Here is a 27,047-nt window from a genome sequence, read left to right as displayed (position 1 = left end):
CGTATTCAGGGGGGGTGATGAGGGGGATCAAACCCCCCCGAAATGAATGAATATTTTTATATAAATAAATATATATTTTTAGCTGCATAGAAAAATCGTATCGAAGATGTTGAAGGAAAGCTGAAGGTTTTATTTTGAAAACGCTTACCTATAAAACTTGCACAAATCCTAGAATACTAGTTGAAAAGCCCGTCAAATGACGGTCGAAAAAACAAATTGTTTTTGTTCTCGCACCACAAATTTCATTTTTGGAAAATGTATTTCTGCTTTTTATGTGTGTTTGTTGTTCTTTTTGTGAACATGACTCGCTTTGTTTGGCCATAGCAACAACAACGAAACAGCTAAACACACATGTGTAAATGAAATGACGCAAAACCTGCGAAAAGAACCAGCCTAATTCAGCGATGGAAGCACTTGGAGAGTGCTATAAAGAGATATTTCCAAACGTGCATATTCTTTTAAAAATTTTGGTCACTTTGCCAGTAACTCAGGGATGGAAAATACAATTTTTAAGAAAGTACAAAAAAGGTATTTTTTGAGCGGAAAGGTACTTTTTACTAAATTTCAACAAAAATGTCACTGGAAGATTATTGTCAAGAGACTGAAATAAAATTTTGAAAAAAATTTTTTATATAAATAAAATTTTGCAAAAATTTTCTATATCCGGCTATCGTACAAAAACCTTTTTTTCGGAAGGTTCAAGTGTGGTTTATTGTTGGGTTTAATGAACTGCCTGAATTTATTCTTATAATTGGTTGATAGTTTTGCTGCAAGTAGGGGATGCTGATGAGGAATGTGGTAATTCCGAAACGTGCGTCCATCCAACCATCTTGCAGTCTATAGGGCTTTGCCCAAATAAATTTGACAAACATTCTTTTCCTCTGTTGGTTAAGCTACACTTGTAGTTTAGTCAATGTATGGTTTTAAGCTGCAATAAAAAAAACAACAACAATGCTTAAGGAACAAAACCAACAATAACAAAACAAAACGAAGGGAAATAAAATTTTGCAAAAAAATTCTATAGAAAAAAAATTTGCAAAATTTTTTCTATAGAAATAAAGTTTTGCAAAAATTTCCTATAGAAATAACATTTTTACAAAATTTTCAATTGAAATAAAATTTTGACAAAACTATCTATAAAAATAAAATTTTGCAAAAATTCTATATGGAAATAAAATTTAGACAACATTTTCTACCGAAATAAAAAATTGATAATATAGAATTGCATTCTTTTTTCGACTAAAACATTCTTGAAGTTCAATAAAATCCTGTTTTTGACTATATCTTTTACAAAATCGAGATTTTCTTCCCACATGAACATGTATGTTTTGCCATATTTGTAAAAGGCTATTAGCAAATAAGGTTGATAAAGACTTTCTCAAAATATTAAAATATTTTGTCAAAGCTATTGTAACATAAATCTGATATCGACTCAAAAATGTCTACACAAAAGGTACTAAATCATTCGCGGGGGTACTACAGTACTGACCGGGGTGAAAAAGTATTGAAAAAAGTACTTTAGTACTGCATTTTCCATCCCTGCAGTTACTACGTGCTCATCCGAACGTTCATTTTCAAAAATGAAGAGATTAAAGACGTATCTTAGAAATTCGACTAGCGAGAGTAGACTCAATGGATTGGCATTAATGTCGGTTCATCGCCGAATAAATGTGCCGACTGAAGAAGTCCTTGATTTATTTGCTGCCCAAAAAGCCCGTCGGCTCAATTTAATATTATAAAAATATTGTATATATACCTTTGCATAAATAAAATTTTCTACACATGAGATTATATGAATATTTTTTTTAAAGTTGAACCCCCCCCGAATTAAAATCCTGGCTACGGCCTTGGGTAGCGTGATTTCAACAGACGGACGGACGGACGGACATGCTCATATCGACTCAGAAATTCACCAGGACCCAGAATATATATACTTTGTGGGGTCTTAGATCAATATTTCGATGTGTTACAACGGAATGACAAAGTTAATATACCCCCCATCCTATGGTGGAGGGTATAAAAATTCTCCAAATCGGTTCATATTTAAATATTTGTATATGGGAAAATAAACCTTTACATAGCTCCTAACAACTTTGAAGGTGTTAAGATGTTGGTATACATAGTGGTGAAGGGTATAATATAGTCGGCCCCGCCCGACTTTAGATTTTCCATACTTGTTGTTGGTTATAAAAGGTAGTTGGTATTATCCTGAGGGGTCAGTTGTTTTTCAGACCCCAAACTAAAACGTCATTATTGAGAATCGAATTGTAAAGTAAAGTAGTGAAACGTATAAGTTAAATAAATAAAATTGTATACCCTAAAAAATTGCTTCTGTAACATATACCCCAAACACATTTTACTTCAAACATATATATTTTCAGGATTGGTCCAAACAAGATATTGTTTTTATTGTTCAAACATATTATGTTTCACCTTAGGCATACACTGGTAGAAAAAAAATATTAATGAAATTTTCTTTGTGTACATATATTTTTAAGGCGCCAATTGGTTACTTCCATTCTTTTACATACTCTCAATATCTCTCTTTCTCAACACATATATATTTATAGGCTATTTCAAAATTAATATATGTTTGCATCCAATCATATTATATTTACAAACATTTGATGTCCCAAACATAGCATGTTCTAACATATTATTATATATCCCCTTGTTCTAACATATTATTATATAGTATATTATGTCCCAAACATGTTATGCTAGTTTATGAACATAGTAGGCTTGCACGTAAAAATATTGTGTTGAAAAATTTGAGTTCCAAACATATAATTTTTACACCCAAACATATGAAAAACAGTCTTTTTCGTCCGTGTAGATTGTGGTTGATAAAATACTCGTACAGTTGGTTGTTGATATCTCCGCTTTACAAATACAAAATCTATAAAGAAATTCAAAGAATAAAACTTGGTTTCCTTGAGTTGGAATTTTATAAGGCATATTTATTTTTCTGTGTATATTTCCAAAATCAAAACATTTTTTTTCATCTGCTTACTTATCTGCAGAGCATTTCCTAATCATAGACTGAAAATACAAAAATTACAATACAGCAATGAGATTATTCTCAATATAGCTTTGTACACGGAAAGACTTTAGAGATATTGTTACGGAGAACAATGCTTTCCGCGGTGATTGTAGCCTGTACGATTGGAATCGTTTTGATTTATAAGTCATGGTATCGTGAAACGTTCAGTTACTGGGATAAGCACAAAATTCCCAATGTAAGAGGCTTTTTCAGTGGTAGTCTTGTGGATATTCTTAGAATGAAAACCAATTTTGGATATTATCTCAAAGACATATACTTGAATCCCAAATTTCAAAATGAACCCGTTGTGGGCATTTACATAATGCATCGTCCCGCTCTATTGATACGAGATCCCGAACTTTCGAAATCGGTATTTATAAAAAATTTTGATAATTTTCGTAATCACTTCTCTAAACCTGATCCCCACATTGACCCAGTTGGATGTAGAACTTTGTTTTTTTCACGTGATAAATACTGGAGGAATATGCGTTTGAAACTAACGGCCGTATTTACAAGTGGAAAATTGCGTCAGATGTATCCACTATTGCAGGCTGTCGGTGCCAACCTGGAGAAACATTTACAGCAAAAAGGTCCTCATTTTGAGATGGAAATGAGACAATTATCCTCTTTGTATACGATCGATACTACTAATACGACCACATTTGGTGTAGCTTCCAATGCTTTGGATAATCCTGATGATAAATTTGCCAGTGACATCCGTAATATAGGCACTGCTGATTGGAAGCAATCTTTGCATTTCGCTTTGATTTTTTTTATTCCCCAATGGGCTCGTAGATTTAAGGCAAAACTTATGACACAGAAATCTCAAGATTTTCTAAGGGCCACCATTAGTAGCATATTAGCGGAAAGGGAACTATCTGGTTTAAAACGAAACGATTTGATAGACACCTTTATTAAGATCAAAGAGGAGGCGTTGGCTAACAACGAGGATATGTCTGAGTTTATGGATTCGCTTACAGGCCTTACATGGAGTTTTATGTTTGCTGGTTTTGATACATCGGCCAGTAGCATGTCTTATGCTTTATTCGAATTGGCCAAAAACCCCAAAATTCAAGAGAGATTGAGAAAAGAAATTAGGGATGCCAATTACCGAAATGGAGGTGAACTTTCCTATGAGACCTTGAATAAGTTGGAATATCTGGATATGGTAGTATATGAAGCTATAAGAATGTATCCTGCTATAGCTATAACCGAACGAGAACATACGGCCGACGAAGATGGTAATTTGTTCTCCTTAAAACCTTATTATGATTATACTCTACCCAATGGAATGGAAGTTATAATGCCCACGTATGGCATCCATTATGACCCAAAGGTATATTGATACAAAGGAAGAAATTCCATATTTTTTAATATTTCTTTTTTATTATTATTATATTTTTTTCAGTATTGGCCAAATCCGCATGTTTTCGATCCTGAGAGATTTTCTTCGGAAAATAAACAAAGTCGCCATCCCATGCTATTTCTTGCTTTTGGCCAAGGACCTCGCAATTGTATTGGGTCCCGTCTAGGTTTGTTACAAGTAAAACTCGGCTTGATAAGTTGCCTGAAAAATCATCGGGTTCAGTTGTGTGAACGTACAAACTTAGACATGGAACTAGATCCTAGACCAATTGTTCTACAGCATAAAGGTGGCATGATTTTACAAATGGTTAAGGATGATATGTGTGCTAAAGATATGACTTCTAGATGAATATATGGACTTGAAATAAGAAAGCAAAGGTGAATTTTTCGAATGCAAAAGTCCACAGAACAATGAAACGAAGCCCCAAAGAAGAGAGGACAAACATTGAATCCACCATCAAAGCAAATGTAGGTTTATTTAAAAAAAATAATAATATTTTTTTTTGTAATTACTACCTGATACAGATATGTTAATACTTTTTGTCAAATTGATAGAAAATTTATTATAGATATAAATAGTTGCTCCTATTGTTTAAGAAAATTTAATATATTGGAAGAAAAATTTTGAGTTCAAAATTGTTAGACTGTCTTTAGCACTATACGTACCCAGCAATCACTTCAAAAAATGTCCTGGTAAAGACGTCCTTTTCAATTTTTATAATTTTCATATTTTTAACTGAAATACAGTGGTGGTCATATAACTAGGGATACAAGTTTTTAGCAAAAAGTTTCTCGGATTTTTTACGATCTGGATAATACAAACATTTTTGTATAATTCAAAAATGTATGCTCTACTTCTGAGAATGTATTAGTGTTAAAAAAATACAAAAAAAAAAAAACTATTTTGTTCATATTATACCTAGAGACCATATACTAACACCACGTTCCACATTTGAACCGGATCAGATGACTTTTGCTCCTCCAAGAGGCTCCGGAGGTCAAATCTAGAGAACGGTTTATATGGGGGCTTTATATAATTATGGACCGATATGGACCAATTTTGGCACGGTTTTTAGAGACCATATACTAACACCATGTTTCAAATTTCAACTGAAACAGAAGAATTTTGCTTCTCTTAGAGGATCCGCAAGCCAAATCTGGGGATCGGTTTCTGTGGGGGCTATATATAATTATGAACCGATGTGGACCAATTTTTGCACAGTTGTTAGAGACCATATATCATGAACTAAATTTCAGTCGGATCGGATGAAATTTGCTTCTCTTAGAGGCTCCGAAAGCCAAATCGGGGGATCGGTTTATATTGGGGCTATATATATTTATGAACCGATGTGGACCAATTTTTGCATGGTTGTTGGAGACCATATACCAACATCATGCACCAAATTTCAGCAGGATCGGATGAAATTTGCTTCTCTTTGAAGCTCCGCAAGCCAAATCTGGGAATCGGTTTATATGGGGGCTATATATAATTATGGACCGATGTGGACCAATTTTTGCATGGTTGTTAGAGACCATATACCAACACCATATACCAAATTTCAGCCGGATCGGATGAAAGATGCTTCTGTTAGAGGCTCCACAAGCCAAATCTGAGGGTCCCTTTATATGGGGGCTATACGTAAAAGTGGACCGATATGGCCCATTTGCAATACCATCCGACCTACATCAATAACAACTACTTGTGCCAAGTTTCAAGTCGATATCTTGTTTCGTTCGGAAGTTAGCGTGATTTCAACAGACGGACGGACATGCTCAGATCGACTCAGAATTTCACCACGACCCAGAATATATATACTTTATGGGGTCTTAAAGCAATATTTCGATGTGTTACAAACGGAATGACAAAGTTAATATATCCCCAACCTATGGTGGAGGGTATAATAAATAAAAATCGGCTTGATAAGTTGCCTAAAAAACCATCGGGTTCAGTTGTGTGAACGAACAAACCTAGACTCCGAACTAGATCCTAGACCAATTGTTCTACAGCATAGAGGGGACATGTTTCTAGAAATGGTTAAGGGTGATATTTGTAAAAAATATATGACTTCCAGATGAAAATAGTGGCTTGAAATAATTAATAAAGTGATGGGAAAATTTTCGACTACAAAAAAAAAATCAGAAGAACTTTGTAAGCAATTCATTGTGAAGAGTACATAAGATTCGGCCTGGCCAAATATTCGGCGGTATAGGTATATTTGTTTTTATATTACTTACTTATCTGCATAATATTTCCTAATTGCAGACTGAATATAAACAAATCGTAATATAACAATGAGATTATTCTTAATATAGCTTTGTACTCGGAAAGACTTTAGAAATATTGCCACGGAGAACAATGCTTTTCGCGGTGATTCTATTCTGTATCTTTTTGATCTATAAGTCATGGTATCGTAAAACGTTCAGCTACTGGGATAAGCACAAAATTCCCAATGTTCGAGGTTTTTTCAGTGGTAGCCTTTTGGATATTCTTAAAATGAAAACCAATTTTGGATATTATCTCAAAGAAATATATTTGAATCCGAAATTTCAAAATGAACCCATTGTGGGCATTTATATAATGCACCGTCCCGCTCTATTGATACGAGACCCGGAACTATTAAAGTCGGTATTTATAAAAAATTTCGATAATTTTCGTAATCACTTTGCAAAACCTGATCCCCACATTGATCCAATTGGATGTAGAACTATGTTTTTCTCACGCGATAAATATTGGAGGAATATGCGTTTGAAACTAACGGGTGTATTTACAAGTGGGAAACTGCGTCAGATGTTTCCATTATTGCGGGCTGTTGGTGCCAATATGGAGAAACATTTACAGCAAAAGGGTCCACATTTTGAGGTTGAAATGAGACAATTGTCCTCTTTGTATTCGATTGATACTAACAATACGACCATATTTGGGGTAGCTTCCAATGCTTTGGATAATCCTAATGATAAATTTGCCAATGACATCCGTAATATAGCCACTGCCGATTGGAAGCAATCTTTATATTTCGCCGTAATTTTCTTTATTCCCCAATGGGTTCGTAGATTTAAGGCAAAACTTATGACACAGAAAACTCAAGATTTTCTAAGGTTCACTATTAGTAGCATAGTATCGGAAAGGGAACGATCTGGTTTGAAACGTAACGATTTGATAGACACATTTATTAAGATCAAAGAAGAAACACTGGCCAACAATGAGGATATATCTGAGTTCATGGATTCGGTTACAGCCCTTACCTGGAGTTTTATGTTTGCTGGTTTTGATACATCGGCCAGTACCATGTCTTATGCTCTATTGGAATTGGCCAAAAATCCAAAAATTCAAGAGAGATTAAGAGAAGAAATTAGGAATGCCAATTACCAAAATGGAGGTGAAATTTCCTATGAGGCGTTGAATAATTTGGAATATCTGGATATGGTAGTATATGAAGCTATAAGAATGTATCCTGCTATATCTATAACGGAACGAGAACATACAGCCGATGAAGAGGGTAATTTGTTCTCCTTAAAACCTTATTATGATTATACTCTACCCAATGGCATGGGAGTTATAATATCCTTGTATGGCACACAATATGACCCAAAGGTACGTGGGTACTATAGTACCTTATAAGGAAGCAAATTCATTATTTGATTTTCGTAAATATTGTTTTACTATTTCCAGTATTGGCCAAATCCCCATGTTTTCGATCCTGAAAGATTTTCTTTGGAGAATAAACAAAGCCGCCATGCCATGCTATTTCTTGCCTTTGGTCAGGGACCTCGCAATTGTATTGGGTCCCGTTTAGGTTTGTTACAAGTAAAACTCGGTTTGATAAGTTGCCTGAAAAATTATCGGGTTCGGTTGTGTAAACGTACAAACTTGGACTCCGAATTAGATCCTAGACAACTAGTTCTACAACATAAAAGTGGCATCATTTTAGAAATGATTAAAGATGATATGTGTGATAAAAATATGACTTCCGCATGAAAATATGGAGAAAAAAAGAAACACAATGAAACGAATTATCAAATTAGAAAGGAAATAGAGAAAACTTACCATGAAATTTTTAGCTAAAATATTTTACTAATTGCAGAAAAACTTATCGCCAAAAGATTCCCACATAAAAAGTTGAAAACGTAACTTTTTAATTAAATTACAAAAATTAAAAATTATATTTTTTAGTTTTAGTTAAAATATTAATTTTAGTTAAAATATTAATGAACCCAATTTGAATTAAAGGTGAGTATTAAAGGGTGATACGAAATTCAAAATTTGGTCAAGGGAAAACGCGTGTAAATCGGTGAAATCGTTTATTTAAAAAATCAAATTAAAATTCTTTTTCAAGTTCAATTAGTATAAAATTCAGGAAAAATATTCAGTTAGGCTTTCGCTTTTCCAAATCCGAATTGCCGGGCCTCACGCTTGACATCTGCCATCAGATTTTGTACAGCCACCTTGTCCACCTTCTTCGCCGCAGAAAGCCAGTTTGCCTTGAACTGCTGCTCGCCCTTAGCAGTTTTTTTGGTCTTCTTTAGGTTCCGCTTGACAATAGCCCAGTATTTCTCAATTGGGCGGAGCTCTGGCGTGTTGGGAACCACCTGTACGTTGTTGGGGGCGTACCACTCCATGGCCTTTTTACCGTAATGGCAAGATGCCAAATCCGGCCAAAACAGTACGGAACAACCGTGTTTCTTCAGGAAAGGCAGCAGATGTTTATTCAAAAACTCTTTCACGTAAATTTCTTGGTTGACAGTCCCGGAAGCTATCAAAATGCTGCTTTTCAAGCCACAGGTACAGATGGCTTGCCAAACCAGATATTTCTTTGCGAACTTTGACAGTTTTATGTGCTTGAAAATATCTGCTACCTTTCCCCTTCCTTTTGCCGTATAAAACTCCTGTCCCGGAAGCTGCTTGTAGTCGGCTTTGACGTAGGTTTCGTCGTCCATTACCACGCAGTCAAACTTCGTCAGCATCGTCGTGTACAGCATCCGGGATCGCGCTTTGGCCGTCGTATTTTGTTTATCATCGCGATTTGGAGTCACTACCTTCTTGTAAGTCGATAGTCCGGCTCGTTTTTTGGCTCGATGCACGGTTGTAGACGATACACCCAGCTTATTTGCGGCATCTCGGAGAGAGAGGTTAGGGTTTCGCTTGAAACTACCGGCAACTCTCTTTGTCGTCTCAGCGGCTTCCGGTTTTCGATTTCCCCCCGATCCAGACTTCCTGGCTGTCGACAAACGTTCTCCAAACATTTTAATTACATTTGTAACGGTTGATTTGGCAACTTTTAGCGATTTTGCCAGCTTTGCGTGTGAATAGCTCGGATTTTTGCGATGCGCGAGCAAAATTTTGATACGCTGCTCTTCTTGCTGGGACGGCATTTTGACAACTGAAGAGTGAATTCCAAAATCAAAATAGGAGCAACATTCTACACACACACACCTTCAAAATGAATACTAAAAATTAAAAATAATATTAAACATTTTCTACGCAAATAGCGTGTTTTATTGGTTTATTACATTATGTCTGAAATCTAAAGAAAAAATTCCAATCGGGAGGATTCCTAAGAACGTATAAACCTTAAAAACTATTTTCTGTGTAGGTAAAGTATTTATAAATAAATAAAAAAATAGGTCGAAAACCTTACTTATTATTACCTTACACTTTCTCTGTATTTATGTGCATAATTTATTATGATTATAAATAAATGTTTATTGTATAAATAAATACAATAAACAATTGATTGTCACAATTAAAACAAGTATATACGATCGTAAGATCGACCAGGCCGAATCTTAGGTACGCTTCACCATGGATTGAACTTAAAACTTCTTAACATTGTCTTTTAAATTGTATGTTAGTCCATATGGAGTCTATGTTATACAAAAAAGGCAGATTAAATGCTTATGAGAAAATTAAGTTCTTTATCGGCTTATATAGATGACCCGAGTAAAAATTGAGAGATCTATTTTGATACGATTAGATATGAGTAGATCCGAAAAATGGTAAGGTCTAATCACACACAAACATTTTTTTCTGATTCAATCATGAAATTAATTGATCCAATTAATTTTTTAATTGAAATGTCTTCAATCATCGAAATGAATTTTATTTTTTTTTTATTTTTAATTTTTGTTTCAATTAAAAAATTTGTTGAATCAATTAAATTTTTAATTGAATATTTTTTAAAACTCAATTAAAATTTTAATTGGAAACATTTTCGTGAAATTTTGTTTGTGTGCATATATAATTACTATGGAATTAGATCTGATCAGATCTCAAAATTGGCCTAGATCTAAAGTCTTAGATATAATTATATATAATTATTGGATCTGATGTTAAATCTCGTCATATATTGAAGTATATATAATAATATCTAATTCTGTCTCATCATATCTGGTTAAATCTACGTAGATCAAAAGAGGCCAATTTTGAAATCTAATCATATCTAATTAGATCCATCAATTTTTACACGGGGAGTCTATAAATAATTAAGAACTGATATGTACCAAATTTCGCACTGTAATCACCGTTGCCACTCGAGTTAAAAATAATTTACCAAATTTTGAAGAAAATTTTACCAAAAAACTACCAAACCTTGTTTTTTTTATTGTCTTACTTTTATAGAAAATTTTGTAAAAATTTTATTTTATAGATAATTTTGTCAAAATTTTATTTTATAGACATTTTTTCAAAATATATATAAAATTTTGTCAAAATTTTATTTCTATAGAAACTTTTTTCAAAATTTTATATCTATAGCAAATTTTGTCAAAATTTTATATCTATAGAAAATTTTGTCTAAATTGTATATCTCTAGAAATTTTTTCCAAAATGTTATTTCTATAGAAAATTTTGTCAAAATTTTATTTCTATACAAAATTTAGTCAAAATTTTATTTCTTTCGAAAATTTAGTCAAAATTTTATTTCTTTAGAAAATTCAGTAAAAATTTTATTTCTATATAGTTGGAGAGGGATATATTGCAAAATAAAATACAAGTTCCGATTATGAAATTTTTCGAAAAATAGTGACAATTTTTCTTAAAATTTTATTGGCACTCGAGTCAAAAATAATCTTATAAATTTTATTTCTATAGAAAATTTTGTAGAAAATATTGACAAAATTTTATTTCTATACAAAATTTTGACAAAATTTTATTTCTGTAGAAAATTTTGTCAAAATTTTATTTCTATAGAAAATTTTGTCAAAATTTTATTTCTATAGAAAATTTTGTCAAAATTTTATTTCTATAGAAAATTTTGTCAAAATTTTATTTCTATAGAAAATTTTGTCAAAATTTTATTTCTATAGAAAATTTTGTCAAAATTTTATTTCTATAGAAAATTTTGTCAAAATTTTATTTCTATAGAAAATTTTGTCAAAATTTTATATCTATAGCAAATTTTGTCAAAATTTTATATCTATAGCAAATTTTGTCAAAATTTTATATCTATAGAAAATTTTGTCTAAATTGTATATCTCTAGAAATTTTTTCCAAAATGTTATTTCTATAGAAAATTTTGTCAAAATTTTATTTCTATACAAAATTTAGTCAAAATTTTATTTCTATAGAAAATTTTGTCAAAATTTTATTTCTATAGAAAATTTTGTCAAACATTTATTTCTTTAGAAAATTTTGTCAAAATTTAATTTCTACAGAAAATTTTGTCAAAATTTTATTTCTATAGAAAAATTTGCCGAAAATTTATTTCTATAGAAAATTTTGTCAAAATTTTATTTCTATAGAAAATTTTGTCAAAAATTTATTTCTATAGAAAATTTTGTCAAAATTTTATTTCTATAGAAAATTTTGTCAAAATTTTATTTCTATAGAAAATTTTGTCAAAAATTTATTTCTATAGAAAATTTTGTCAAAACTTTATTTCTATAGAAAATTTTGTCAAAATTTTATTTCTATAGAAAATTTTGTCAAACATTTATTTCTTTAGAAAATTTTGTCAAAATTTTATTTCAGTAGAAAATTTTTTCAAAATTTTATTTCTATAGAAAATTTTTTCAAAAATTTATTTCTATAGAAAATTTTGTCAAAATTTTATTTCTATAGGAAATTTTGTCAAAATTTTATTTCTATAGAAAATTTTGTCAAACATTTATTTCTTTAGAAAATTTTGTCAAAATTTAATTTCTACAGAAAATTTTGTCAAAATTTTATTTCTATAGAAAAATTTGTCGAAAATTTATTTCTATAGAAAATTTTGTCAAAATTTTATTTCTATAGAAATCTTTGTCAAAAATTTATGTTTATAGAAAATTTTGCCAAAATTTTATTTCTATAGATAATTCAGTGAAAATTTTATTTCTATAGGAAAACAAAGTTATAAAGATAGGTGAAGTACGTTTTATTTAGAGAGGGATATTTCTATATGTTGTTTATTTTTAAATGTTTCATTCCCAATTCTGTTTTTTAACTCTCCCCAAAGGTTTTCAATGGGATTAGGGGCTGGTGGCTAAGTAGGCCAATATAGAAGGGTTATGTCATTGTCTTGGAACCAATTTTTAATAAATCGAAAGTATGTTTAAGATCGTTGTCTTGTTGAAACACACACCTTAGAAGTATGTTTTCTTCTGCGTACGGCAGCATTGTGTTCTCCAATATATTTCTGTATTCGAACAGGGTCATTTTATAAGTAATGCTATAAATTAGATCTAGATTTTTAATTTTACAATTTTTTTCCAAATAGATCGTGCAGATTTCACATTGCCTATTTGAGCAGAATTTTTTCTGGACGATTTGAAAGGGGTTTTTTTTTGGGAGAGTGACAAAAAGATTATTTGTTTTTCGAAGTGCCTTGCTTGGTTTTCCACGTTTCTTTTCGCAGAACTTCTTTTCTTTAGGGCTTCTTGGACACAAAGTAACGATCTCTTAAAAGATTTCACGGTCGTTCAAAGAGATTTTCCCTCAATTCTTAGAGCTAAAACCAGTATTTTCTTTTCTACAACAATGACCTTTTCGGTTCATCTAGTTACTAATTTTTATTAATTTTCTATTATTTGCATTCAATTCACCGCCACTAAAAACACAATGTACTTATTTTTTTGACGTCATGTAACTAAAGTTCAATATTGGCAGCACTGATTCAATAAGAAAAAGAAAAAACGTAAAAATGTCATTATTTTTGTTTCCTGTGTTTTCTTTGTGATTAAGCGCTTTATTTGGTTGGTCAAAAAAATCCGGCCTTCTAATTACACTCACTGTTACCACAGTTGGTAAAATTCTACCAAAAATGGTAGACTGTAGAATGGTAGAATTCCTGACAATTTGGTAGATTTTGCAAAATATCCCTCTCTAACTAAGACGTACTTCACCTATTTTTTATAACTTTGTTTTCCTGTAGAAATAAAATTTTGACTAAATTTTCTATAGAAATAAAATTTTGACTAAATTTTCTATAGATATAAAATGTTGACAAAATTACAGATTTACTAAATTCGTCCAAAATTTCTTATAATTTTTAAATTTTACTTGAAATAAGCCCATCTGGAACTTTGTGTAGTACCTTCAACCTACTTTTTTACAGGCGAAAACAATTAATTAGACATAATATATTTTCGAAACATGTTTTCTTATTTTTGTGATATTGGCGTTTCCATGTGGGCTCTCCTTTATTTGAGTGTGGTAAAGGGGGGTTAAATTGTAAGGGCCGATGTTGAATGCAGAATGGTTCCAACAAATGGCAACAGTGGATGATCAATTTTCGAAGAAAATCATCTTCAGTGATGAGGCACATTTTCACCTCAGTGGATTCGTCAATAAACAGAATTGCGGCATTTGGGCGAATGAGAATCCAATGCACCCACAAGGAGTGACTGTTTGGTGCGGTTTATGGGCTGGCGGTATCATCTGGCCGTATTTTTTTCCAAAATGAGGGCCGGTCAGGCAGTTACTGTGAATGGTGTTCGCTATCGTGAGATGATAACGAACTTTTTATGGCCCCAATTGGAAGATATGGATGTGGACGATATGTGGTTTCAGCAGGACAGTGCCACTTGCCACACAGCGAACGAAACAATGGCTCTTTTGCGCAACAAATTCAATGGCCGTGTTATCTCACGTAATGGCGATGTCAATTGGCCGCCAAGATCATGTGATTTGACACCGTTGGACTTTTTTCTTTGGGGTTATTTGAAAGAAAAGGTGTACGTCGATAAGCCAGCAACAATTCAAGAGCTAAAGGATGAGATAATTCGGCACATTAACGGCATGGAACCTCCATTATGCCTCAGTGCCATCGAAAATTTGGACCATCGGATGAAGATGTGCCACCGAGGTCGAGGCTCCCATTTGGCCGATAGTTTGTTCCATGCATAATTGAGTAATATCAATATATCATAATAAAATAAAATTACAATAATTTCCTAAATAGTTTGTGTTTTATTCAAAATCAACATCGGCCCTTGAAATTTTAACCACCATTTATAAATAGATCTCCTATATTTGACTTCCTGGATCTCCTGGAAAAGCAAATTTCATCCGATTCCGAAAATTGGTGTGTGATATTTTAATGTCCTCTATCTACCATGCAATAATTGGTTCATATCGGCCCATAATTATATATAGACGCCATATTAACCGATCAAGAACTAAAGGCTATGGCTAGGTATTTAATCTGTCTTTGTTATCTAAAATACACTACATGTTAATAAATTTTAGATGTTACCACAACCCAAGTAATGCGATTGTGGATGACAATCTTTAGAAGAATTTTTGGTGGAGGATACATAAGATTCGACCTTGCCGAACTTTCGGTCGTATATATCTGTTTTTAAATAGGTTATATATAGGTTATTATAGGTTACTTATCTGCGCCATATCTCCTAATCATGGACTTAAAATGCAAATATCATACAACAATGAGATTATTCTTAATTTAGCTTTGTATTCGGTAAGACTTTAGAAATATTGCAACGGCGAAAAATGCATGTCGCGGTGATTCTAGCTTGTGCCATTGGAATCATTTTGATCTATATGGTATCATGGTATCATAAAACGTTCAGTTACTGGGATAAGCACAAAATTCCCAATGTAAGAGGCTTTTTCAGTGGTAGTCTTTTGAACATTCTTAGAATGAAAACCAATTTTGGATATTATATCAAAGACATATACTTGAATCCGAAATTTCAAAATGAACCCGTTGTGGGCATTTATATAATGCACCGTCCCGCTCTATTGATACGAGACCCGGAGCTCTTAAAGTCGGTACTTATAAAAAATTTCGATAATTTTCGTAATCACTTCGCTAAACCTGATCCCCACATTGATCCAGTTGGATGTAGAACTCTGTTTTTCTCACGTGATAAATACTGGAGGAATATGCGTTCAAAAATCGCGGCCGTATTTACAAGGGGGAAATTGCGTCAGATGTTTCCTTTATTGCAGGCAGTTGGAGCCAATCTTGAGAAACATTTACAGCAAATGGGTCCTCATTTTCAAGTGGAAATGAGACAATTATCCTCTTTGTATTCAATCGATACTACTAATACGACCACATTTGGCATAGCTTCCAATGTTTTGGATAATCCTGATGGTAAATTTGCCAATGAGATCCGTAATATATGCACTGCTGATTGGAAGCAATCTTTGTATTTCGCTTTAATTTTCTTTATGCCCCAATGGGTTCGTAGATTTAAAGCAAAACTTATGAGCCAGAAAACTCAAGATTTTTTAAGGACCACCATTAGTACCATACTATCGGAAAGGGAACGTTCTGGTTTGCAACGAAACGATTTGATAGACACCTTTATTAAGATCAAAAAAGAAACGTTGGCCAACAACGAGGATATATCTGAGTTCATGGATTCGGTTACAGCCTTGCCTGGAATTTTATGTTTGCTGGTTCCGAAACATCGGCCAATAGCATGTCTTATGCTTTATTGGAATTGGCCAAGAATCGCAAATCCAAGAGAGAGTGAGAAAAGAAATTAGGGATGCCAATTATCAAAATGGAGGCGAACTTTCTTATGAAGCCTTGAATAAATTGGAATATCTGGATATGGTAGTGCATGAAGCTATAAGAATGTATCCTGTTCTAGCTACAACTGAAAGAGAACATACAGCCGATGAAGACGGTAATTTGTTCTCTTTAAAACCTTATTATGATTATACTCTACCCAATGGAATGGGAGTTATAATACCCTTGTATGGCACCAAATATGACCCCAAGGTATGTTGGTCCAATTGAAGGAATTTCATAATTTTTTTATAAAATATTTTTTTTTTTAAATTATTTTCAGTATTGGCCAAATCCCCATGATTTCGATCCCGAAAGATTTTCTTTGGAGAATAAACAAAGCCGCCATCCCATGCTATTCTTGGCTTTGGTCAGGGACCTCGCAACTGTATTGGGTCACGCCTAGGTTTGTTACAAGTAAAACTCGGCTTGATAAGTTGCCTAAAAAACCATCGAGTTCAGTTGTGTGAACATATAAACTTAGACTCCGAACTAGATCCTAGACAACTTGTTCCACAACATAAAGGTGGAATGATTTTAGAAATGATTAAGGATGATATGTGCGATAAAGATATGACTTCCAGATGAAAATATGGGTTTGAAATAATAAGTTGTGGGATGGGGAATTTTTCGAAAGCAATCAAAAAAAAAAAAAAATGGAACGAAACTCCAAAATAGATGTGGAAAAAGTGAACAAACTATGAAATATGTACTAAAAAAACAGTGAAATAACTGGGACCCTAAAGTCAATTTTACTTTAGTTGAGTTCATTTTAACTAAACTCATAGACAAATGTCTGCAAAAACCAGCCAGTCGATGTCTGCTGTTATAGTTTTGTACTTCAGGGTCTAACGAACAACAAATTATAATTTTTTTAGGTTATACATTTGTCCCCAAAGTTGATATTATTTGTTTCAGCCAAACTAAAACATGTTTTAGTGTAATCGAGCTTAAAAAATGTTTGTTATTTCAGCAAACACTGACTGCTTTCCCCTTTTCAGCAGACTTTTTGCTGTTCTAGCAGACTTTTCCGCAGTTTCTGCTAACAAATTTCTTTGGGTGTATTATTATGTATTGTTAAAATTTCCCCAATATGAGAAAGTTCCCTTCACCTTAATAATTTTTAATGTACGTTAATTACATAAATTAAAAATGAGTAAAAATATACACAAATGAAACAAGTAATCCAATTAATTATGCCAAATAAATCTTGTTTTTTGTCTAATAAATTTTGTTGAATTTCTCGAAAAGTATTTACTTATTTTTGTGATATCTGCACCCTCAAACATGTTGCCTCTGAAACATATCCAAGCATATATATTTTCAGATTGTATTCAAACAAAAAATAGTTAATTCCAATCTTTATTTTTATACCCTTCACCACTACTGTGGTACAGGGCATAATAAGTTTGTGCATTTGTATGTAACGTCGAGAAGGAGTTGTCATAGACCCACCTTTTAGTACACCGATCGGCTTAGAATTAAATTCAGAGTCGATTTAGCGATGTCCGTCTGTCTGTCTGTTGATGTATTTTGGTGTTCAAAGTCCAGCTTGCAGTTTAAATCCGATCGTCCACAAATTTAGCATATGGTCCTTTTTTGGCTCAAAGACGATTGATTTTGGAAAAAATCGGTTCTGATTTAGATAAATCTGCCTATATATATATATATATATATATATATATATATATATATATATATATATATATATATATATATATATATATATATATATATATATATATATATATATATATATATATATATATATAATATATATATATATATATATATATATATATATATATATATATATATATATATATATATATATATATATATATATATATATATATATATATATATATATATATAATATATATATATATATATATATATATATATATATATATATATATATATATATATATATATATATATATATATATATATATATATATATATATATATATATATATATATATATATATATATATATATATAACCGATCTGGTCATAAATGACTTATTTATCAACCGATCTTTATCCAATTTAGTATAATTGAATATTTTGTGAATCTCGTAAATTTCAACTATCAGTCAAATCGGTTCAGATTCAGATATAGCTCTCATATAAAGCTTTCGCCTGATTTACACTCCTATGGCTTCAGAGGTCAATCTTTTGTTCCGATTGCACAGGGAGTAGAATTAACATTATAAATATGCGTACCGAATTTGGTTGAAATCGGTTCAGATTTAGATATAGCTCCCATATATATCAGTCGTCCTATTTGCAGATATGACCACCGTAGATCAAAATTTTCCTCCGATTTACTTAAAATTGTGCACAGGAAATGAAAATAACATTTTACTATGTATGCTAAAATTAGTTCAAATTGGTTCATATTTAGATATAGCTTCCATATATATCTGTCGTCCGATACGAACTTATATGGCACCAGAGGTCAAAATTTCACGCCGATTTACTTAAAGCTTTGCACAGAGAGTAGGACTACCATTTTTGCAATACATGCCAAATGTGGTTAAAATCGGTTCAGATTTAGATAAAATTCCCATATATATCTTTCGCCCAATTTAGATTCATATGACCACTGAGGCCAAAGTTCCATTTCGAAAATGTTGAAGTTCTGAAGTTTTGCACAATTAAAATTTTAGCAATGTTTGCCAATTTTATCGAAGTCAGCTCAGAATTAGACAAAGCCTCCATGTATATGTTCTTCCAATATTAGCAAATATGGCTAAATACCCTCTTGTTCCTTGTAAAATCGCCACTGTTAAGTCGAAAACTCGCAAAACTGATTCAAATTTACTTATACTCTAATTAGTATATATCGACCTATAAATCATAAATACAGATTTGCGAAATTTTATGCAATTTAAATATTTCCAATATTTATACCCTGTGCCACACTGTGGAACAGGGTATTATAAGTTAGTGCATATGTTTGTAATACCCAGAAGGAGACGAGATAGACACATGGTGTCTTTGGCAATAATGCTCAGGGTGGGTCCCTGAGTCGATATAACCATGCCCGTCTGTCCGTCCGTCCGTCCGTCCGTCCATCTGTCTGTGAACACATTTTTGTGATCAAAGTCTAGGTCGCAATTTAAATCCAATCGTCTTCAAATTTGGCACGTGTTCCTAATTTGGGTCAGAATAGAACCCTATTGATTTTGGAAGAAATCGGTTCAGATTTAGATATAGCTCCCATATATATCTTTCGCCCGATAGGCACTAATATGGACCCAGCAGCCAGAGTTTTATACCGATTTGCTTGAAATTTTGTACAAACATAACATTTAGTCGTATAGTCAAGTGTGCAAAATTTGATTGAAATCGGTTCAGATTTAGATATAGCTCCCATATATATCTTTCGCCCGATATGGACTTATATGACCCCAGAAGCCAGATTTTTGGCCGAATTTGGTTGAAATTTTGCACTAGGAGTACTATTAGTAGTATAGTCAAGTGTGAAAAATTTGATTGAAATCGGTTGAGATTTAGATATAGCTCCCATATATATCTTTCACCCGATATGGACTAATATGGTCCTAAAGTCCAGAGTTTTGGCCCAATTTGGTTGAAATTTTACACAGGGAGTAGATTTAGCATTGTAGCTATGCGTGCCAAATTTGGTTGAAATCGATTCAGATTTAGATATAGCTCCTATATATATCTTTCGCACGATATGCACTTATATGGACCCAGAAGCCAGAGTTTTATCCCGATTAGCTTGAAATTTTGCACAAGGAGTACAATTGGTAGTATAGTCAAGTGTGCAAAATTTGATTGAAATCGGTTCCTAGTGCATTAGCCAACTTAAATTTTGAGTCTATAGATTTTGTAAAAGTCTATCAATTTCTGTCCAAATCGAGTGATATAAATGTATGTATTTGGGACAAACCTTTATATATAGCACCCAACACATTTGACGAATGTGATATGGTATCGAAAATTTAGATCTACAAAGTGGTGCAGGGTATAATATAGTCGGCCCCGCCCGACTTTAGACTTTCTTACATGTTTTTTTACTAACATTGTGTTCCAACCTAGTGCATTAGCCGACTTAAATTTTAAGTCTATAGATTTTGTAGAAGTCTATCAAATTCTGTCCAGATCCAGTGATATTTAAATGTATGTATTTGGGACAAACCTTTATATATAGCCCCCAACACATTTGACGGATGTGATATGGTATCGAAAATTTAGATCTACAAAGTGGTGCAGGGTATAATATAGTCGGCCCCGCCCGACTTTAGACTTTTACTAACATTGTGGTCCGTCCCGATCATCAACCAATTTAAATTTTGAGTCTAGACATTTCGTGAAAGTTTAAATTTTTTTTTTCAAATCGCTTCATATTTAAATTTTTGTATATGGGAATATAAACCTTTATATAGTTCCTAACAAATTTGAAGGTCTTAAGATGGTGTCAAAAATATTGATATACATAGTGGTGAATGGTATAATATAGTCGGCCCCGTCCGACTTTAGACTTTCCTTACTTGTTTTAAATAAATCCGTTCATAAATGTTCAATGCTCTTCGCTCTTTTGTTGTTTTTTTTTTCTTGATCAGAAAATGTCGACATATTCCTAGACACACCCAGAGAAGGAATATGATCACCTCAACCATGTTTTAAGAGCAAAATGTTATTTTTGGGTAGAGACCATGTCACATGGTTTTCGCAACCATGTTATCTTCTCGGAAATCATGTATCTGATTTCGACAAGCAGGTTATATTTGACGAGAAAATAACATTTTAGTGACAAACATGTTACATGGTCACCATACAAAAATAACATTTTGCTCTTAAAACATGGTTGAGGTGATCATATTCCTTCTCTGCGTGCAGACTCGATTTGTTTTGCTACCACAAGAAGATAAAAATTATATTGATTGAGATAAAAAGTACATATTCAGTCAACTGCAGATCTCAAAACAAACACAAGTTTTCATTTTCTTGTATATATCTATTCGCCATGTTGCTCTCTGTTCGTATCTCCGAATAACAATTGATTGTGTAAAGTCAATAATGTTTAGACTTAAACATTTAAAATTTTTGGGAAGCATCGTTCATGTGCCACACACATGTCAATATGAATGTAATCACATTTATCCACAACAAAATGTGTCTCTCTAGTAGATCTCCATATGCTCTCATTTAATTCTCTCACTGTGTTTTGTTGATGTCTTTCGTTATCTATCTCCGTCTACATTTTTATCTTTTTTCTCTCTATTCTCTCTCTCTCTATCTCTCTGACGTTTCTAAACATATACCGGGAAACCTCTCAAACTTGGACACACTGAAAACCGGACAACTCTCAAATGTGGAAAGTTGTCAGGGGATGTTTTTTATATTAACATATTAAAATTAACCTCTCATAACTGGGCACCTCCCAAATGTGGACAAAATTTTAGGCGACCATAACCTTTTTCCTATCAAACCAATCGATAACGAAGATGACTTTAAAATCGAGATCAACAACTTCTTCGACAGTAAAAAACGATATCAACAAATTACTCGATAGGTGAGATGAGGTCGTAAACATTAACGGTCATTGACCGTTAATGTTGACGACACTTAATTATTAATAATTTTCTTTTGTTTAAATAAACCTTTGTGTCTTTTGTTAAAAACCAATGCATCTACTGATGGGCGGTGCAATAACTTTGTCATGCCGTTTGCAACACATCATACATCATACAGAAATTCGCTATTTCACCACACGCAGAGAAGAAACATGATTGTCACAATCATATTCGAAGAGCAAAATAATATGATAGGAGCTATTTTTGCGGAGACCATGTAACATTTTAAACTGCAACCATGTTGGCTCAGTGAACATGGTTCTAAGAAAAATATAATTGTCCTCATCTAAAATGTTATTATATTGATAAAAAGAATTTTGTTTGAATGAAAGACAATGGTCACGATTTAAAATGTTATGGTATTCATTAAAAATGGTTTCTCCTAGTTAAAAGAACATGGTCACAACCTAAAATGTTTTGATCTTTATGAAAAAACTGTTTTCATCGTCGAAAAAAGGACGCCACTTGAGAAAAGAAAACACAAAATTAACTTTATTTATTTATAAACTAATTCATTGTTTATTTGTATTTATAATGCCGTTCAAGCAAACATCATATATTATTACACACTCTATTTTATTTCAATTTCAACAATAAGTAATTATTTCATATTTACATCGTGCCCATCAAATTTACAAGCGTAGACATCATTTAACTGCAAATAAAAATAAATGATCCATATAGCAAAATGCAGAACAAAAAACAGGTACATTTTCCTTTTTCTTTCCTTTCCTTTTTTGTGTTCACATAAAACCACGTGCCACTTCTGAATAAATAAATTAACATGTATTCTCCCCGTCCATTCCAAGAAACAATCAACACACGACTGACGCGCAAAATGAAAATCGTGTGTACCTGCTCAAAGTTTTTATAAAGTTCTTTTCGCTGCAAAAAAGTTAAAAAATTAAATGGTCACGAAAAAATGTAAATGGTCTCTATGGCCATGTAATGGTTCTAGACATGTCCATACTTAATCTATAAAAATACATTTTTCCCTGTAAAAAAGTAAAAAAAAATTGAATGGTCAGGTACATGATTTTCCCGACCATGTAATGGTCTCAAATTCTATCATTTAAATGATAGAACATGTTTGTGGTATTTGAGAATCATTCAAATGCTTATTGCCACTATACATTTGTCTCCGCTCGAAAACTATTTTTACAAAGACAAAATACATGGTTTTCGCGGCAATTACATGCTCTAGATAAGCATTAAATGAATGCGGCAACCATGTCCAAACATGGGTTTTCTGTGCGTGCAGAGATAGTTAGGTTTTACTAAGCAACGGCACATATATAATATATCGTTGGAAGGGTATTTGACAGGATTTTCTTAATAGTTGATAGTAAATTGATAGATTTTGGGGCAAGGAATAACCTAAATAAAAATTGTTTGGAAATTAAAAATATTAATTGAAACTTTTATAACTTTTGAACTTATGATATGATAACATTGTGGTAAAAATAAATTTTATGACAAACTATCAGAAGTATCCATATACGCACGCGATACTTAGGGGTAAACAAGTTTTATACAGCAAAGAAAATTCATGGAAATCAGTTCATAATTGCGGATTTGGCAGCTAAAACCAAATTTTATACACCCGAGGTGACCAACGCTTTCAACGCCTATTGGACAGTCTGTGGAAACGCTAGGGACACTACAAACTAATGTTAACATTTAGGGAAAATACAAAAAAACAAAAATAATGTTGGTATCTTTATGCATTCAAAAGTTGTAGAATTATTTCTAAAAAAAAAAACGATTTGGAATTACTGTAACAATCAAGCGGAAATTGGTCCATATCGATTCATAATTATATAGAATCTATCATAGGCTAACTTAAAGATAGTGTTTAGCAATGTTTGGGGACATGTTTCCGATATGGGCACATATTTAGAGACATGTTCCCATTTATGGGCATTTGTATCTAATTTCGAGGACGATTAGTAAAAAAAGCACAGTTACGTTCAGAGCCAGGGACTACTTTTATAGTATTTATAAAATTAAATAAATCTAAAGTTCAATGAATTATTTAGATCATGTGGATTATCACTTATTCAAAAGGATTTTGAATCTCGTGGTAAAGTTTGGGGACAATCGATTTTTTTTAATATATCAATAATGCTGATTTAAGGACATTATCACTGATTCTGGACATTATGTCAAAGGGCAGCATGTTTCCTTCCCACAACTACTTGGTATTTCACTTATTTAAAATGATTTAGAATCTTGTGGTAAAGTTTGGGGACAACATTTTCGGGGACTTTTAGTTTTTTTTTTATAAAAAATGCGTCACTGGTGGTGCGAACTTTTTTTTGATATACCTGTAACGCTGATTTAAAGTATATGTTCACTGCTTCTGGGCATTAAGTCAAAGGGCAGCACGCGCAAAATGGTTCCTTAATTTAAAGATTGCTCTCTGGATCTTTTGTTTTTAGGTCTTGCAAATGGTGTACAAAAATTATATAACGCTGATTTAAGGCCATTATCACTGATTCTGGACATTATGTCAAAGAGCAGCATGTTTCCTTCCCACAACTACTTGGTATTTCACTTATTTAAAATGATTTAGAATCTCGTGGTAAAGTTTGGGGACAACCACTGCTTTAACATTTTCGGGGACCTTTAGTTTTTTTTTTATAAAAAATGCGTCAATGGTGCTGCGAACTTTTTTTTTGATATACCTGTAACGCTGATTTAAAGTAGATCTGCACTGCTTCTTGACATTAAGTCAAAGGGCAGCATGCGCAAAATGGTTCCTTAATTTAAAGATTGCACCCTGGATCTTTTGTTTTTAGGTCTTGCAAATGGTGTACAAAAATTTCCTTGTGTATGAAATGTGTTGTTTTTACAAGCTTAAGACTCTAGCAGTAGAAGCTTACAATTGTATTTGTACAATTATGTATGTAATTAATAAATAAGTAAACATTTTTTTTTCTATTTATATAAAGAACAATTTTCGCTAAAACAGTATTAAGTTTAATTAACAGTATCATTGACTCAATTTAAATGAAAAAAAACGTTAATATTACAAAGCATTTTTATGTATAGTTAACGAACAAACGTAGGGTATCATAATATGTCAGTCAGGCCACTTTTTACCTTCCATCACTCCACTTTTCAATGTATTCATACATATAAATGAGATCATTAAAATAAATTAGGCTATTTTTGGAAATACTCCAGCTTTTTATTGTAAGACTGATAGGAAAAGCTTTATTGTATTGTCTGCGAACTGGGATAGGAATTTCTCAATTGGAAAATAAAATTCAGTTTTCGAAAGTTTGCAAATCTAATTTGTTCGATGTTGCTACCGGTAATATTTATATGTCTAATAACTCTATTGGCTTTGTGGGCCACATGGTGTTATAGAAAAAATTTCGGTTATTGGGAAAAACGAAATATACCAAATGTTCCAGGATTGTTTAGTGGATGTTTGAAGGATACTCTTACACTGAAGACAAATTTTGCTTATCATCTAAAATCCATATATATGGAGGAGAAATTTCAGGAAGAACCAGTTGTGGGCATCTATGCTTTTCATCGGCCAGCTTTGTTGATTCGCGATCCGGATCTTCTAAAATCGGTGTTTGTGAAAAATTTTCAGAATTTTCCCAATCATTTTGCTCGATCAGATCCCAATGTCGATACCGTAGGAAGTTTAAGTATATCAGTTTTACGTTATAATGTTTGGAAAAAGATGCATACAGCCTTAGCTCCTGTATTTTCCTATGGAAAAATAAAGCTAATGTACCCTTTAATACAAAAAGTGGGTGACAATCTACGAAAATTTATGCAAGCAAAAGGATCTCGATTTGTGATTGATATGAAGCATTTGGCTACGCTCTACACAACCGATTCTTTTGGAACAGCTGTGTTTGGCTTGGATTCAAATGTCTTGGAAAATCCTAAAAGTGAATTTGCTTTGGAGATTAAACGAATGGTTCAATTCGATTGGAAGAGAGCCATAATGTTTATATTCGTTTATTTCATGCCACAATTGACTGGTTTAGTTGGTGCAAAAATGTATCACAAAGAAACTGAGAGATATATGGCCTCCATGCTTTCAGAAATTATGGAAGCCAGAGAAAAATCGGCAATAAAACGAAATGATTTGATAGATGTTTTTCTCAAGCTTAGAGATAATCCTGAGTTTAATACAAAGGATATGCCTCCAATTACAAACAATATACAGGCTCAAGCGATATTATTCACAATGGCGGGTTTCGAAACATCAGCTACGGCAATTTCGAGTACTCTATTGGAATTGGCTAAAAATCCTGATATTCAAATAAAACTAAGAGAAGAAATTTGCAAGGCTTGGCATGAGGGCCAGGGTGAAATTGGCTATGAGTCTTTAACTAGTTTGGAATATTTAGATAAAGTTGTCCATGAAACGTTGAGAATGTATCCTTCTATACCATTGTTGGAAAGGGAACATTTACCAACGGAAAATGGTGACTTATTTTCCTTAAGGCCTTATAAAGATTATACCATACCACAAGGAATGGCTGTGTATATCTCGGTATACGGTTTGCATTATGATCCCAAGGTAAGTGTTGGTAGAGTGTGTGTATACATCTTGGAAATCTTTCAATGTTTTTTGCTCGATTTTAGCATTGGCCAGATCCTCACATTTTCAATCCTGAACGTTTCTCTGTGGAAGAAAAAATGTCCCGCCATCCCATGGTCTATCTTCCTTTTGGCAATGGTCCTCACAAATGCATGGGCACCCTACTGGGCCTTTTGCAAGTGAAAGTATTCTTAGTGAACTTCTTACAAGATCACTATGTTCGTTTGTGTGAAAAGACTCCATTATCTGCAAAACTTGAGCCGAAGTCTTTTATGTGACAGTCGATATGTGACAATGGATGAAACATGGCTCCATCACTACACTCCTGAGTCCAATCGATAGTCGGCTGAGTGGACAACGACCGGTGAACCGTCTCCGAAGCGTGGAAAGACTCAAAAGTCCACTGGCAAAGTAATGGCCTCTGTCTTTTGGGATGCGCATGGAATAATTTTTATCGATTATCTTGAGAAGGGAAAAACCATCAACAGTGA

The 27,047-nt window shown here is 32.7% G+C and overlaps 3 protein-coding genes across 3 annotated transcripts; all 3 read left to right on the top strand.

Annotated features, from left to right (window-relative positions):
- The first annotated feature begins 3,075 nt into the window (after window positions 1-3,075).
- Window positions 3,076-5,044, top strand: LOC142220498 (cytochrome P450 6g1-like). Its single transcript, XM_075289678.1, has 2 exons — window positions 3,076-4,379; window positions 4,452-5,044. Exons 1-2 carry the CDS (start codon window positions 3,135-3,137, stop codon window positions 4,755-4,757), a joined length of 1,551 nt encoding a protein of 516 aa, XP_075145793.1. The 5' UTR covers window positions 3,076-3,134; the 3' UTR covers window positions 4,758-5,044.
- A 1,586-nt stretch (window positions 5,045-6,630) lies between these two features.
- On the top strand, window positions 6,631-8,615 carry LOC142220497 (cytochrome P450 6g1-like). Its single transcript, XM_075289677.1, has 2 exons — window positions 6,631-8,000; window positions 8,079-8,615. Exons 1-2 carry the CDS (start codon window positions 6,765-6,767, stop codon window positions 8,382-8,384), a joined length of 1,542 nt encoding a protein of 513 aa, XP_075145792.1. The 5' UTR covers window positions 6,631-6,764; the 3' UTR covers window positions 8,385-8,615.
- Window positions 8,616-15,010: 6,395 nt separating this feature from the next.
- LOC142222540 (uncharacterized) lies at window positions 15,011-26,834 on the top strand. Its single transcript, XM_075292726.1, has 8 exons — window positions 15,011-15,018; window positions 15,293-16,326; window positions 16,385-16,581; window positions 16,652-16,756; window positions 21,810-21,919; window positions 25,148-25,282; window positions 25,356-26,535; window positions 26,601-26,834. The coding sequence occupies exons 1-8, from the start codon at window positions 15,011-15,013 to the stop codon at window positions 26,832-26,834; spliced, it is 3,003 nt and encodes a 1,000-aa protein (XP_075148841.1).
- Window positions 26,835-27,047: the final 213 nt, after the last annotated feature.

Source organism: Haematobia irritans, chromosome 1 (assembly GCF_050003625.1).
Source record: "Haematobia irritans isolate KBUSLIRL chromosome 1, ASM5000362v1, whole genome shotgun sequence".
Classification (NCBI taxonomy): Eukaryota; Metazoa; Arthropoda; class Insecta; order Diptera; family Muscidae; genus Haematobia; species Haematobia irritans.
Note: the sequence above shows the minus strand (reverse complement) of the source record. Positions and strands in the feature narration are given on the sequence as shown.